The sequence below is a fragment of the Colletotrichum costaricense genome (genome assembly GCF_030867565.1).
Source record: "Colletotrichum costaricense strain IMI 309622 chromosome Unknown Scaffold_7.1, whole genome shotgun sequence".
Classification (NCBI taxonomy): domain Eukaryota; kingdom Fungi; phylum Ascomycota; class Sordariomycetes; order Glomerellales; family Glomerellaceae; genus Colletotrichum; species Colletotrichum costaricense.
The window spans coordinates 146,349-158,695 of record NW_026848236.1 but is presented as its reverse complement, the minus strand read 5'-3'; the positions used below and the strand labels follow the sequence as shown (position 1 = coordinate 158,695).

General features: G+C 49.0%; 4 protein-coding genes across 4 annotated transcripts; 1 reads left to right on the top strand and 3 right to left on the bottom strand.

The window, feature by feature from the left end:
* Nucleotides 1-1,949: 1,949 nt before the first annotated feature.
* Nucleotides 1,950-3,191, bottom strand: CCOS01_07256 (alcohol dehydrogenase GroES-like domain-containing protein; the record flags this gene model as incomplete). Its single annotated transcript, XM_060455423.1, has 2 exons — nt 1,950-2,713; nt 2,819-3,191. The coding sequence occupies 2 exons, from the start codon at nt 3,189-3,191 to the stop codon at nt 1,950-1,952; spliced, it is 1,137 nt and encodes a 378-aa protein (XP_060313315.1).
* Nucleotides 3,192-4,368: 1,177 nt separating this feature from the next.
* Nucleotides 4,369-5,520, bottom strand: CCOS01_07255 (uncharacterized protein; the record flags this gene model as incomplete). Its single annotated transcript, XM_060455422.1, has 1 exon — nt 4,369-5,520. One exon carries the CDS (start codon nt 5,518-5,520, stop codon nt 4,369-4,371), a length of 1,152 nt encoding a protein of 383 aa, XP_060313314.1.
* Nucleotides 5,521-7,147: 1,627 nt separating this feature from the next.
* CCOS01_07254 (uncharacterized protein) lies at nt 7,148-7,756 on the bottom strand (the record flags this gene model as incomplete). Its single annotated transcript, XM_060455421.1, has 1 exon — nt 7,148-7,756. The coding sequence occupies one exon, from the start codon at nt 7,754-7,756 to the stop codon at nt 7,148-7,150; it is 609 nt and encodes a 202-aa protein (XP_060313313.1).
* Nucleotides 7,757-9,831: 2,075 nt separating this feature from the next.
* Nucleotides 9,832-10,656, top strand: CCOS01_07253 (heterokaryon incompatibility protein; the record flags this gene model as incomplete). Its single annotated transcript, XM_060455420.1, has 1 exon — nt 9,832-10,656. The coding sequence occupies one exon, from the start codon at nt 9,832-9,834 to the stop codon at nt 10,654-10,656; it is 825 nt and encodes a 274-aa protein (XP_060313312.1).
* Between the last annotated feature and the right edge of the window lie 1,691 nt (nt 10,657-12,347).

Here is a 12,347-nt window from a genome sequence, read left to right as displayed (position 1 = left end):
CGAACCACGACGTTATCAGCATTCTACTATGAGAGACCATCATCACCCTCAATATCGCATCGATTTTATTTCCCCACTATCATAGCTCGCATAGGCGCCAATGATATGTTAGTATCAGATGCCGATATAATTGCCTGGGACGGAACGCTCAGTTGGCTACCGAGTCTGGCCCTTCAATTCTCAGGTCGGAGCGAACAAACCGACTTGCGACTACTTTTAGACTCAAGTTTGATATATGGCCCCACCTTTCAAAAGCTCGAGTCCTTCGTGTGTATTAACACATGGAGCGAAGAGAAGCTGATTTCTGAGCTCTACAGAGTGGCAGCTCTGGTCTACAGAAGACAGAAGCAGCCAGATAAGTCCTCTTCTGCCATGGGAAGCCTCCCAGGATGGGCCATGGAAATTTTACGTCTCATCCCGCCGAGCTCACCGTATGGGACAGCTCTTCTCTGGCCAATCGCCCTTGTTGGCCCGGCATTAACCGATTTGGAACACCGAGAATACGTATTTAGTCGTCTGCAGATGTTGGAGCGGCAGTGCAAGATAAAGACGTATGCTAATATCGCTGAGCATTTGGTCAACCAATGGGGATGTCATGATAATGGCAGCCCTTATAAAAGTCATTTAGCGTATTTGTTCGGATAAATCACCACTCAATACTTCAGTTCATCTTGATTAGTAGTTTTGGTTAATCATTACTACAGCACAATTTTAAGAAAATAAATATAATAATACGATAAACTGTTAAAAGGAGACCAAAGCCGCTATAGATCGCAAAAACGCCGCTCTCGTCACCCACCGTCTCCCACCACAAGTGTAGCATTACAAACGTTAAGAAACAAAACATACAACACCGGGTATTCGCTGATCGTCACCGACTCAACTACTAATCCGGCCCTCATTAGCTTATCTAAGGGAGAGCGGACGGGATCCCGAGTTTTCCAATGGGTATGGTCGTATGTGAAGGTTTTTGGAGACTTGCGGATTTATGATGCAAGAAAGGCCAGCAGGTAGAGCTGTACATCTCAATCTATGCAATCAAAATGACATTAAAACAGTGGTTAAGACTTGAGGGGAATCCGGCTCTTTGGACATACTACACATTATATCGACTATCGCTATTTCTGACTGAGATAGTGAAGTACGGCTTAACACCATGGCGTCTCAATAAACACCAACTCCGAACAGGTCATAATGTCTACCTAAGTCATCTTGGACTTGAGAGCCGGAGATGCTAGCCACGAACTCGGTGTTCATCTTCCCAGCTCCTTGCCCCGACCACCTCGTGGCAAACGCCACCACCGAACATTTTGTGGCGAATAGCGGAACATATCTGGCACTGATGACAGGAAACTTGACCCCACCCAACGCTTACTCGCGCTTCCGTGCGTGATACCTGCTAAAAGTCTTCCGTAGGTCGCCGGAGGTGCTCCACCACGAGAAAGTAGTGAGCCAGCCGGCTAACTTGACCATTATCTTGGAGTTACATGTATTGTCACCTAGTCTCAATCAAATGAGCAGAATATCATGATTAGTACCACTGTACTATGTGATATTTTAAAAGAAAAAAAAAACACTGAAAAAAACTCGATAGATGGGGTCACTGTCTTCAGTCAAGGTGTGGTAGCGATTTGACAACAGTTGACATCGGAGAAGATTTTTAACCGCGAGGTTTTTAACCACGAGTAGAGGAGACACTCAATAAAAGCGCAGTGCTTTTGAAAGTAGAGTGGGAAGAAGTTTGAGTATGTACGCTCACTGCGGAAGGTTGTTGTTGATTAAAACTCATGAGGTTGCCTTGGAGAGGCATCTGCTCTGACCGTGAACCAATGAGAGTGCAACCTCCTCAACTACACTCTTGTCTCTAACACTCCCGTCCTTGATTGCCAACTGCCAACTGCGTCGATGTTTTTTCAGTGAAGGTTGAATCAACTCACAGACATGATCGGTCAAGGAAAGCTGATGAAAACCTTGATCTCGTCATGAGCATTGAAACGAGCGTAGTAGGCCGGAACATCCTCAATCGAGATACTCGCCGAAGCGATGAAATGAGGGCTGGCCTTGCCGCTGCTGATAAGCTCCACAAGCATCGGCGCGTACACCTTGGGATCGACGGGGCCAGCTTGGAACTTCAAGCGTTTACCAAAGAAGTCGGACAGAGGGAACTCGGCGATGGGAGAAAATGTGGACCCTAGAGGAGAGCCGGGCGAGTCTGGTTGCGCCATGTATACTCCAACTTGACCAATGCCTCCGCCGACATGGGTGAGATTGACCATCTGATTCAGGATAATGTTGGGTTGATGCTCTAGAGTCGAGTTGAGAGCCTCGATGCCAACGCAGTCGACGGAGCGCATGACCCCGTTCGGTTCGGAAGCCATGATCTGGGCGACGGGGTCGCTGGCTGCGAAGTTGATGGGAATTGCGCCAATTGAAGCAGCGCGGTCGAGCCTGGCTTGGACGTGGTCGATCACATAGACCTTCGAGGCGCCGCGAAGAGTGGCCGAGTAGGCAGCCATGAGTCCGACTGGGCCAGCGCCAAAGACTGCCACCGTATCGCCTGTTTCAAAGCCTGAAAAGTCAAGACTTGCCCAACCTGTGGCGAAGATGTCGGAGATGGTTAGGTAGTCTTGCTCGATGGTGGTGTTCGTTGTCTCCCGTGTGAGCGGGATAGGGATTAAATTAGAGTCGGCGAATCGGACTCTGGCGTACTCGGCTAATTCATACTGTATGTCAGTCTCGAAAAGTGCCATGGTAATGAATCAAAAGCTTTCTTTGATGAAAGCCATGGAGATTTGTCTTGAGGGGGATGATGACTTACACTGGAGACCATCTGTGACAACAGCTCCATTACCGTAGAAATCCAAACCAGTGGGCTCCATCTCAAGCCGACCGTGGTTCACAGTGTCAGGGATGATGACGTAGTCACCAACTTCGAGCCCAGAGACTGCACTTCCAAGCTCGGAGATGTAGCCAATGGCCTCATGTCCCATGTTCCACGGGGGAGCGCCTCCCTGGTAGCCGCGATAGACGTGTAGGTCAGAACCACATAGAGCAGAAGTCGTGATACGGACTACGGCGTCGGTCTGGTTGAGAATGGTGGGCATGGGAATATTTTCCACAGTCATCTCACCGGGGACACCGCGGTACATGACGCCGCGCATGAAAGCGCCCAAGGTGTTGTTCAGAGCCATAGCGAGGAATATGAAATGTGACTGCTTGAGGTGAATGAGGAAGTAAGCTCTCCTCTGTCCCATCTAGGGATGCCATCTTTATATGTTGAGGGGCTTGGCTCTTAAATCTCTTCGTTGCTCCATTTCCTCGATACAAGGCTCTTCTGGCCAATATGGAAGGTATTCCGCAGCGCCTTGGCAATCGAGGCGGTGTTTTTGTCCGCGGTCTCGGCCACTGCTCCGGCATACGTCAGGTTTTGCATGGAGACAACCACAAACTCGCGGGCCGACTCAGGTGCTTGACCTTCCCTAGTGCACATAGATAGCCTAGTCGCATTGGAGAATCCGCTTCCTACCACAACCCGGGCTTGGCCTGGGCCCTGGGACCAAGCCAGCGTCAGCCTTTGAGTTATCTTAAGTCCGGCCAATTAATTGATATTTTCCGAGTACCTTGCTACTGAAGTACTGTGACCGCATGAAGACTAGGATTACAGCCTTTTTTTATGTGGTCAATCTCCCTTTGAGGAAGTTCCTGAACCAGTTGAGTTACATTCCCAAGTCGTCATCTTTTCAAATTCGTCCTATCTACCTTGGTCGGAAAATCCCGGCCGCGAAGCAAATGAGCATGCCCAATCCATAGTCAGTCATGTCAAATAGCCTCTTATTACTGAGGCAAGAATACTGGTTGCATCACGTAAAAAATGTGTTTGACTTGAAGAAGCCTGATGATTATTTTTTTGGGGGTGGCATTAGCTCTAGTCTCATCCGCTATCTTTCAAAGTGCTCACGCTTTCTCCGACGTGGAAGTCGATAGATACACAATCAGAGCAGAACGATTCGACCCAGAAATTCTTCCTATCCATTAGACAAACAAACTCATGCCCTTGTATACCTAAGGTAGACTGCACACCTACAAAATACTCCTCATATACGGGGAAATAGATGACACGATGAATGGAAGTGGAAGGAGAGGCACTTGAGGAATGGCCGAAAAACAAAAGGGTGCTCAGAACTGAATTGATTGGTGCCACTTATTTTCGAACAAAGTCACACCGCTGGGTCTTGCAAAGGATCGGGGATGAGTCTGCAATTTCATCGTGTAAAATCTTCTAATCTTGGCGAGAGGCTTTCTACTTATCTATATGTGCGATATCTCGGTGTCAAGAGCCACAACTTCAGTGATTAAGGAAAGTCCACCTCATTCCGATGAAATTGCCTTGGGGGCTTCAACCCAGTCAAACTTGCCCATCAGATTCGTCAGCCACACATCCCCGGGGTGGTAAGCTCCTTTGGGGGCGCCTCCAAAAAGGGAGGTGCCGCTCAGGAAAGTATGAGGGAATCCAGGATCGAACTCGTGAGAACCCTCAATCTCGCGAATATCATCCTCGGTAAGAGCGAGACCAAGTCCCTTGATGTTGCTTTCAATGTGACCTAGCTTCCGTCCACCCACAATAGGGAAGACAAATGGGGCCTTGTGCATGACGTAGGCGACTGCAACGTCGGGAAGCGACGCGCCCTTGGCGTTGGCGACCTTTTCCAAAGCCTTGGAAACCTTCTTATCGTGCTCCGAAACTTTGTTCTGTCTGCCCGGATTGTGCTTCTCGCGCTCCTTGAAGCCCTCCTCCGTCTGGAAGCGGCCGGCGTTGAGGACGCCCCAAGGGCAAAGACCCATGCCTTCGTCCAGGCACATGGGGATAATATCCCGCTCAAAGTCGCGCAGGGAAGCGTTCCAGTTGCCTTGGTAGACGACGAATTGGCGAAGTCCTGAGAGACGGGCGTACTGATTTGCCTTGGCTACCACCCAGGCTGGGGTGTCTGAAATGCCCAAGTAGTGGACTTGGCCAGAAGAGACCAAATCATTGAGTGAGTGCATGACCTCAGGAATGGAGGCAGAATAGTCCCACCAGTGAAGATACAGAATGTCTATGTAGGTCGTTTGGAGGGCCTTCAAAGACCGGGCGACGGAGTGCTTCAACGACTTTGTGCTGTTGCCGCCGTAATTGGATTGAAGCTTTGACTTGTCATGGAGCTGGTAGGCACTGCTGTACTTGGTGGCGAGCACAATGTCGTCGCGATTGCCTCGCGATGCGAGCCATTCGCCGACCCATTCCTCAGACTGGCCGGCCTGGTAATTGTTTGCGGTATCGATGAAGTTACCGCCCTGAGAGTAATAGTGATCCATGATCTCGAACGCGGTCTCCTTGGTACACTCGCCCATTGTGGCTTTCTGCTTCTCTCCAAAGTTCATGGCGCCAAGAGCGAGGGGGGACACGCGAACGGCCGCCGTCGGGGAAAGCTGGCGATGCCGAGCCAGGTAGGTGTCTAGGGGTTGTTGAAGTTGAGGGGCCATATTGGATGGTTTTGTGTGTTCAAAAAGTAAAGAATTTGATGGGATTGTTTCCAAAACAACCGGTTGGGGCTGGTAAAATGAATGATGTGAGGTTTAGAGTGTATCACATATGTTATAGAAGAGCTGTCAGCAGTACTTATAACATTCGCTTTCATGACAGAGCACACTATCCTGTCATGACACTGAGCAGGTTTCCCACAACAAGATTTAGCGTGCTGCTCCAACATCGGCATTTGGCAGCGCAGTGACTAGAATTAGATGCACACCATCGATCAACAGCGTTCGGAATTAAGTTGGAGAAGTCCTAACGCATGGAGCGTACAACTGACGTCTCGCTGATATCGGTTGAAAAGGGCGAGGAATGTGGTAGCATGCTGATGTTGTGACTACATGATTGCGGGTTTGGGGCACGGAGATGGCAAGTCGATTGGGCAGCAAGACATGATCCGATTCCGAGCTGCAGACGGAGATTGCTTCACCTTGGTGTGAGGAGGTGGACGGTAGTCCATTTCTGGCAGTGGACATTAGTTTCCTTGACAATATGCCCCTACAAACCGAAGTAAAGAGTCATAAGCTACCCAAAAGCGACGTCAGCAAAGAGGTTTGAACAGACTCGGATTTAAGAATGATGCTGTGATTTGACGGCTGTATGTTTAGTCGGGAAATGGAATATGCTTCTTTGACGTTGATGGTCTACCTCAGCCTCGAAGCGAAGGTCCACTTGATTCATGCACACTACTGCAGCCTGCTGACGCGGTACGTACCGCTGTTTGATCACTATTACCCCAACTTCTCGTCCTGCAACCTGCTGACGCAGATGATTCAGCAACTGTAGACACCTTGGAATCCTTGTGACATCAGAGCGTTTCTGAAATCACTTATTGAGGTAAGCGTTACGGAAGAGAAACTTAGCTTAGGAAGAGTTTTAGTTCGGCTATCGCCTCAAAGATAGTTTAGGTGTATCGATTACCAATGTGAGTTCAAGTATCGTTGATACTCACACGCGTAACCTCTAATTCGGTGCTGTGTTCACTATTGCTCGCTTGAGATGTAGGCAAAACTTGTAAATGAGAACATTGAGATAAATGCACCGAATGATATTCGCCTAGTTCAAACACTAGTTGTGTAGGATATCATGACAGAAAGATGCGGGAATATCTTTCGAGGAAGATCTCATTTGCTTGCTCGCTGGAAAGAGAATTGAAACCTTCCAACTCCTAATTAGTCTAATCTCGAATGCCGCAGGTAGATGTAGTTCTGGAACAGCAAGGCAATATGCCATTGATCCAGCAGTGACAAAGTTGCCCAAGTCTGCTTGGTGGCAATCGCAAACAAGTGACAAATGTCTTTATCAAAGTGTCCTGAAGTACTGACCGTCTATGTGACAGCGGTGCCCTATGTTTTCCAAGTACTGATCCTCAACTCGTATATCACCAAGATTTAGAGCTATTCCAAGTCATAAGAGTGCAAGTGAAATGCATAATGAAGTATTGAAATTTATCGGATATGAGTAAGTTTTATTTATCAATTCGATATGTCTATGCAATGCTGAGAGATGATATTACGCCTACACTCCATCCCATTAATTATAATGCGAAATCAAACACCTTGCTTAGTGCAACCTCTTTCAAGAGTATGAGATGTACAAGCCATTATCGGCATCATCTTGCATGAACACCCGACCATCTTGTCCATTGTTAAGGTTGACTGCCAACTCCACAACGATTCTCTCCTCACACTTCACACTCGGGCCGCCGTGTGTCGCAGGGGCGGAGAATTCAGGCTGGTCCCAGAATGTGAAATCCATGCCCGCCGAGAATTCGCTGCCTTCTTGAAACGGCGCGATGGTCGTGGGGTTGATCAGAACGTTGCTTCCCTTGGTCCATGTTGGGAAGCCTTCGGACTTGAGCTGGCGCGAAGAGACGAGGCCGTTGCCGTCGACGCGGAACACACGGGTTTCAATTGGTCCCTGGCGCCAGCCGAGAGAGCAAGTCGTAGCCGAAGACGGAATGCCTGTGAAAATAACGACCTGGCGGGTGATGTTGGTGTGGAGGTCGAGATGCGGGACGTTGTCTGTGGGGTGGTTCGGTTGCGTGGCGGACTGATAGACGTTGAAGTGTTGAGGATGAGCGATTATGCCTGGTGTTAAGGCTGGGGTGCACTCGCGAGCTGTGTGGGGTAGTGACGCAGCGAGAGAAATGATGCTGCCCAGGGCGAGGATGAGCTTGGAAGACATTGTATTGCGTTGGAGCCAAGCCTGAATAATAGTACGAAGTATGTGCTGGGCAGGTTGGAGCAAGTTGTGATGCGACGAAACTCTGAATTAGAGAAGCTAGTTTGGAAATGAACTGTTGAGATAGTGGTCGTGGTGGATAATCTGGAAAAGGGCCGTGGCTTTATGTATCACTGAAAGGATGACCAGCGCTCTCACGATGGCCGCATGATTGCTATGCTCGGTGAGGCTGGAGCTGGAGCTAAGGTGGGCTTCCGTTCGAAGAGTGTCACGACGGGCCTAGCCTGTATTACGGCTTGCGGCAGAGCTCGAACAAGCCTCGATGCAGACCTCAGTAAGTCCGCCAAGTGGTCCGCAGCAATGGACACAAGACCGAAATGTCATCCGGATAAGCATAAACATAGGCTTCCGTCAATGGTGTCCAACTTCGCCTCGCAGAAGCTCTGGATGAACCACAGCGGGATCCGATGAACTTCGGCTGATCTCGGTGAAGCACGTGCTGGAAATGAAGCGAAGGGAAAGTGCAAGGCTAAGTGCGAGTCGGAGCACAGCATACATACAAAGTTGGAGAAGGATTAGGATCTAAATTTAGTCGTCAGCATTAGCGTGTGAAGGATTCAGTGGATGGCTTGGTGAGCGGCTGAGGCTTAGCACACAAGCTTGGTAGAGCAGACGCATAGTGGTCTGGAACCTGATTGAATTGAATCAAGTACCTTATGACATTACATGTATATGAACCATGTGAGACTGGCAAAATATTAGTGCCATTTTATGTCTCGTTTTCTTTAGGGAGAACGACACCTCTTGTTAACTTCAATGCTCAAGTTGTGGCATTTGTAATTGAGCAAATGGAGTGGAAGCAGATGTCGTACTGGCGGCATCCTTTGCCTTAGTCATCACACGCTAGGTGATGGAAGCGGTAGCTGCTATCACTCAGGTAGCAATCTCTCACCGATCAACAATTGGAGGTATGCCTCTACACTTATGATACATTGGTCGGGAATTTCGGATGAACTGTTTCAAACTTGGAGGAGGTCACACTATTCTCTCCCGAGACTTTGCTCGCATTATCCCATCTCCGACTTCAAGTGAGGAGCAGAGAGAAAACCAATGCCCCTGTTTTACCCCGCTTCTGACTATTATATCACACAATGTCACAAACACCTCAGCTTCTACTGGACAGCCCTACCCTCATTGAATGCGCTTTTTGCCAGGGCCTTGGATTAAATAGAATTAGTCGAGATCATGGCTCGAATCTGTCGAATCTTGTCATAGTTGACTTACGTCAAGTGCATAGCCGTTCCAGTGATGGGTGCGTTGGATGCTCCATCATTGAAAAGGCATTGGCACACTTTTCTCCCGAATGGAGAAACTTTACGACTCGCTCTAAGTGTGAGAAATGTCGGCCAGAAGCCTTTAGACTGTGTAGGACAGGCGACTGCGCCAAGTCGGCGTTTGCTCTGCTTCCATTGGTGGAAACGATAGAGCTGTGCTACCCATTTCACATACTTGATGATCTAGCCGCTGGGCCTGAAAGGAACCTTGAGCTGTTCATTCAAAAAGGCAATGGTCTTGAATGCCTAGAAAAAGAGATGTCACCGCTAACAAAATGGTCAGGGCAGCCACTCAATGTTGAAGAAACCATTCTCCTGACTCAAGGGCGAAGTTCTGAACAGAGCTGGCGGGGGAGGCTGCAACAAGCAAATTCATGGATCCATCATTGCCTCAATAACCATCAATGCAGTGGTGGATTAGCAGCCAAAACATTTCAAAAAGACTATGAAAATGAAGTAGGTGTCAAAAATGATAAACATCCAGAAAAGGGTGAAAGCTAGGGCGCGAGTCTTCGAGAAACTTCATTTCTTGAGGTTCACCGCCAGATCTCAAAATTACCTCGAAGAGTCCTTGATCTTCGAGACTTTGGTTCAGAGAAAAGGCTGCGTCTCATCAATTCCATGGCGGATTGTGGTATTTATGCTTGCCTGAGCTATACATGGGGTCGAAAGAATACGGGGGTGACGACCACACAGAATCTTCATGATCGTCTAGACAACCTCCCGTTCGACAATCTTCCCCAAATGTATAAGGACGCCGTCACGGTTGCTGCATTTCTGAAAATTCCCTTTCTATGGATTGATGGCCTGTGTATCATCCAAGGCGATGCCGACTTCAAGGACTGGGCGGAGCAGTCTTCACAGATGGCAGAAATCTACGGAAACGCAGTTCTGGTGATCGTGGCTGCTGATTCCAACAGTGTTGAGGAAGGCTTCCTCTCTACACCAAAGCTGCCACAAGAACTCGTCAAATTCCAGTCTTCGGCATTGGGAAGTCTGGAGAATAGGAGCGAAGGAACTGGCTTGAGCGTGTTTGCCAGAGCTATGCTGGACCACAGTTGGCTTGGCTGGTCCACATTGGCGGAACCAAAATCCCACGGGACACTGAGCCGCAGCTGGTGTTTCCAAGAGGAAGTCCTTGCATCTCGACTCCTCACCTTTTTTGGAGGCGAGATGAACTTCCAATGTCTTGAAGACGAATACCGATGCGAATGTGCATACCCCGCCGCACCCCTGGGCCTTGTCACGATCAAGGAGCTGTACGAGCCTCGCTTGGAACTAGGCGATATGGAAACTCCAAATTGGATGTGGCAGAGTACCGTGGAGCACTACACCCGACGGAAGCTGACGGTGGCCACCGATAGGCTTACTGCACTATCTGGAGTCGCCCGGGTCGTGCAGTCAAGTCTCCGCACAAAGTACGCTGCCGGTCACTGGCTAGATCGCGACTTTCTGTGCAGCTTGTGTTGGGCGCCTGTGAGAAACAGGGAAACCGAGCGCACCTATTCACAAGATTACGTTGCTCCGTCGTGGTCTTGGGTTGCCCATAACGGACCTATCACCATGTGAATCCCTTATTGCGGTTCGGAAGAGCCAGTCACTCCGCGCTTCCTCAGTAAAACCGTTGTCCGCAATGTCGGCATCATCCCAGCAACAGAAGATGAAACGGCCGCGGTGATTGGGGGAGGTATAACTGTTAGCGGCGTCTTTCTCGACATTTCGGTGCTAATGACATCACGAGATCAATCCGCAGGCGTCATGGTAAGAAGCTCAGAGAAAGTCCCATTTTACTTCGATCGACCAACGGAAACAGTGAGGGACACTGACAAGTACTTTTGTTGGATTGTTTGCACATTGCCGAGCCCGTCTGTCAGTAAGAAGAGATCTGAAACATACTGTTTGATGGTACTCCGCACTATGCCTGGCGGACCTGCTCATTTTTGCGAGCGCGTAGGTTTCACCGACTTTGATGGAACAGCTTCCGACCCTTCTATGAAGTTTTTTAAGGGGTTTAGAGACTCCATTAGAACTGCCGTAATAATCTGATGGGTTTACATCCGAAATAGGGGTCTTGGTCAAGAGTCATATACCAAATTCAACTTTTGAGGTTGAATGGGTGCTTGAGCTGTCACTCTCGCATCTCTGCAATATTCGCTATTATGGGATTCGTTGGAAAAAGCGTTCTTGTCAGGCAGGGCCCACCATCTCTTCAGCTATCGATACTCTTTACGGAGTAGCGAAGGATGATTTTGCCTTGAGTGATTTAGTTGAAACCCGGGTAGCTACTAGATATCAGACCCGAGTTATGGGAACAGAACTCCAGCACCATGTAGGAGAACAAGTGCACTCTCGGGATTCGACTCAGGGGAACGTTCGCTTAAGACTTGGCAGCTGAACGGGACGGAGGTGACATTTATTAATACCCGATGTTTCCATCCCATCTCGAATTCTTCCAGGGCACGGATGACGTACAAACCACCAATTAAGGAACATGGGCTTGTGCTGGAGTTTCAGATGGTCGATTTCCCGGAATTCCCTGTAATCCCTCCCGCTTGCCCACAAAACGTTGCTCTCAAGCGTCAGAGCGGTAGGCAGAAAAAAAGGGGGAGCTTTGCCAAAGCCGGGGCACTCAACCAATCAGCTTCATGTAGAGGCGGATTACTGATACCTTGAAACTCTCGGTAAAGTCCTGGGTGTATCAATGACTTCAATTGCAACAACGAAATTGTAGAAAATGCAAAAAGACGAAGTGTGTTGGAGATGAATAATAATTCAGTAACCATGGTTGTGGCAACTGAATCTCGTCATGTGATTTAATCCAGACGTGCGTTTGGTCATTTTCTCTTAGAGCTATCCCTCCCCGTCCATTTCCTGTCTCGTTCAAGAAAGACTGAGATAAGCCCACAGAGCTTCGCACACCAGCTCAGCCTCACTAGAAGCGGAAATAGAAAGTACAAAGTGGCGCGTCAAGGATCATGTCCCGTGGCGGAGGCGGTTCAGTAAGGGGCTCCGGGGGGCACCTATGCCATTTTAGCCTACATCACCCCGCTCGGAGCGGAGGAAGCAAGGAAGCTTTTGCCTAGACCATCCCACCGGATTCTGCCGCCGCGTATGCTGTGGTGTACCGTACGCGTGGTTCATTCATTGAGCCGATCCTGATATTTTGAGCTTTCTATTGTTGAGCACATGGGGGTTCGCGAGACCTCCTATACTGTAGAGCGATAGAAGCCTGCATTGAAAAAGTAATTGTGACAGAAAAT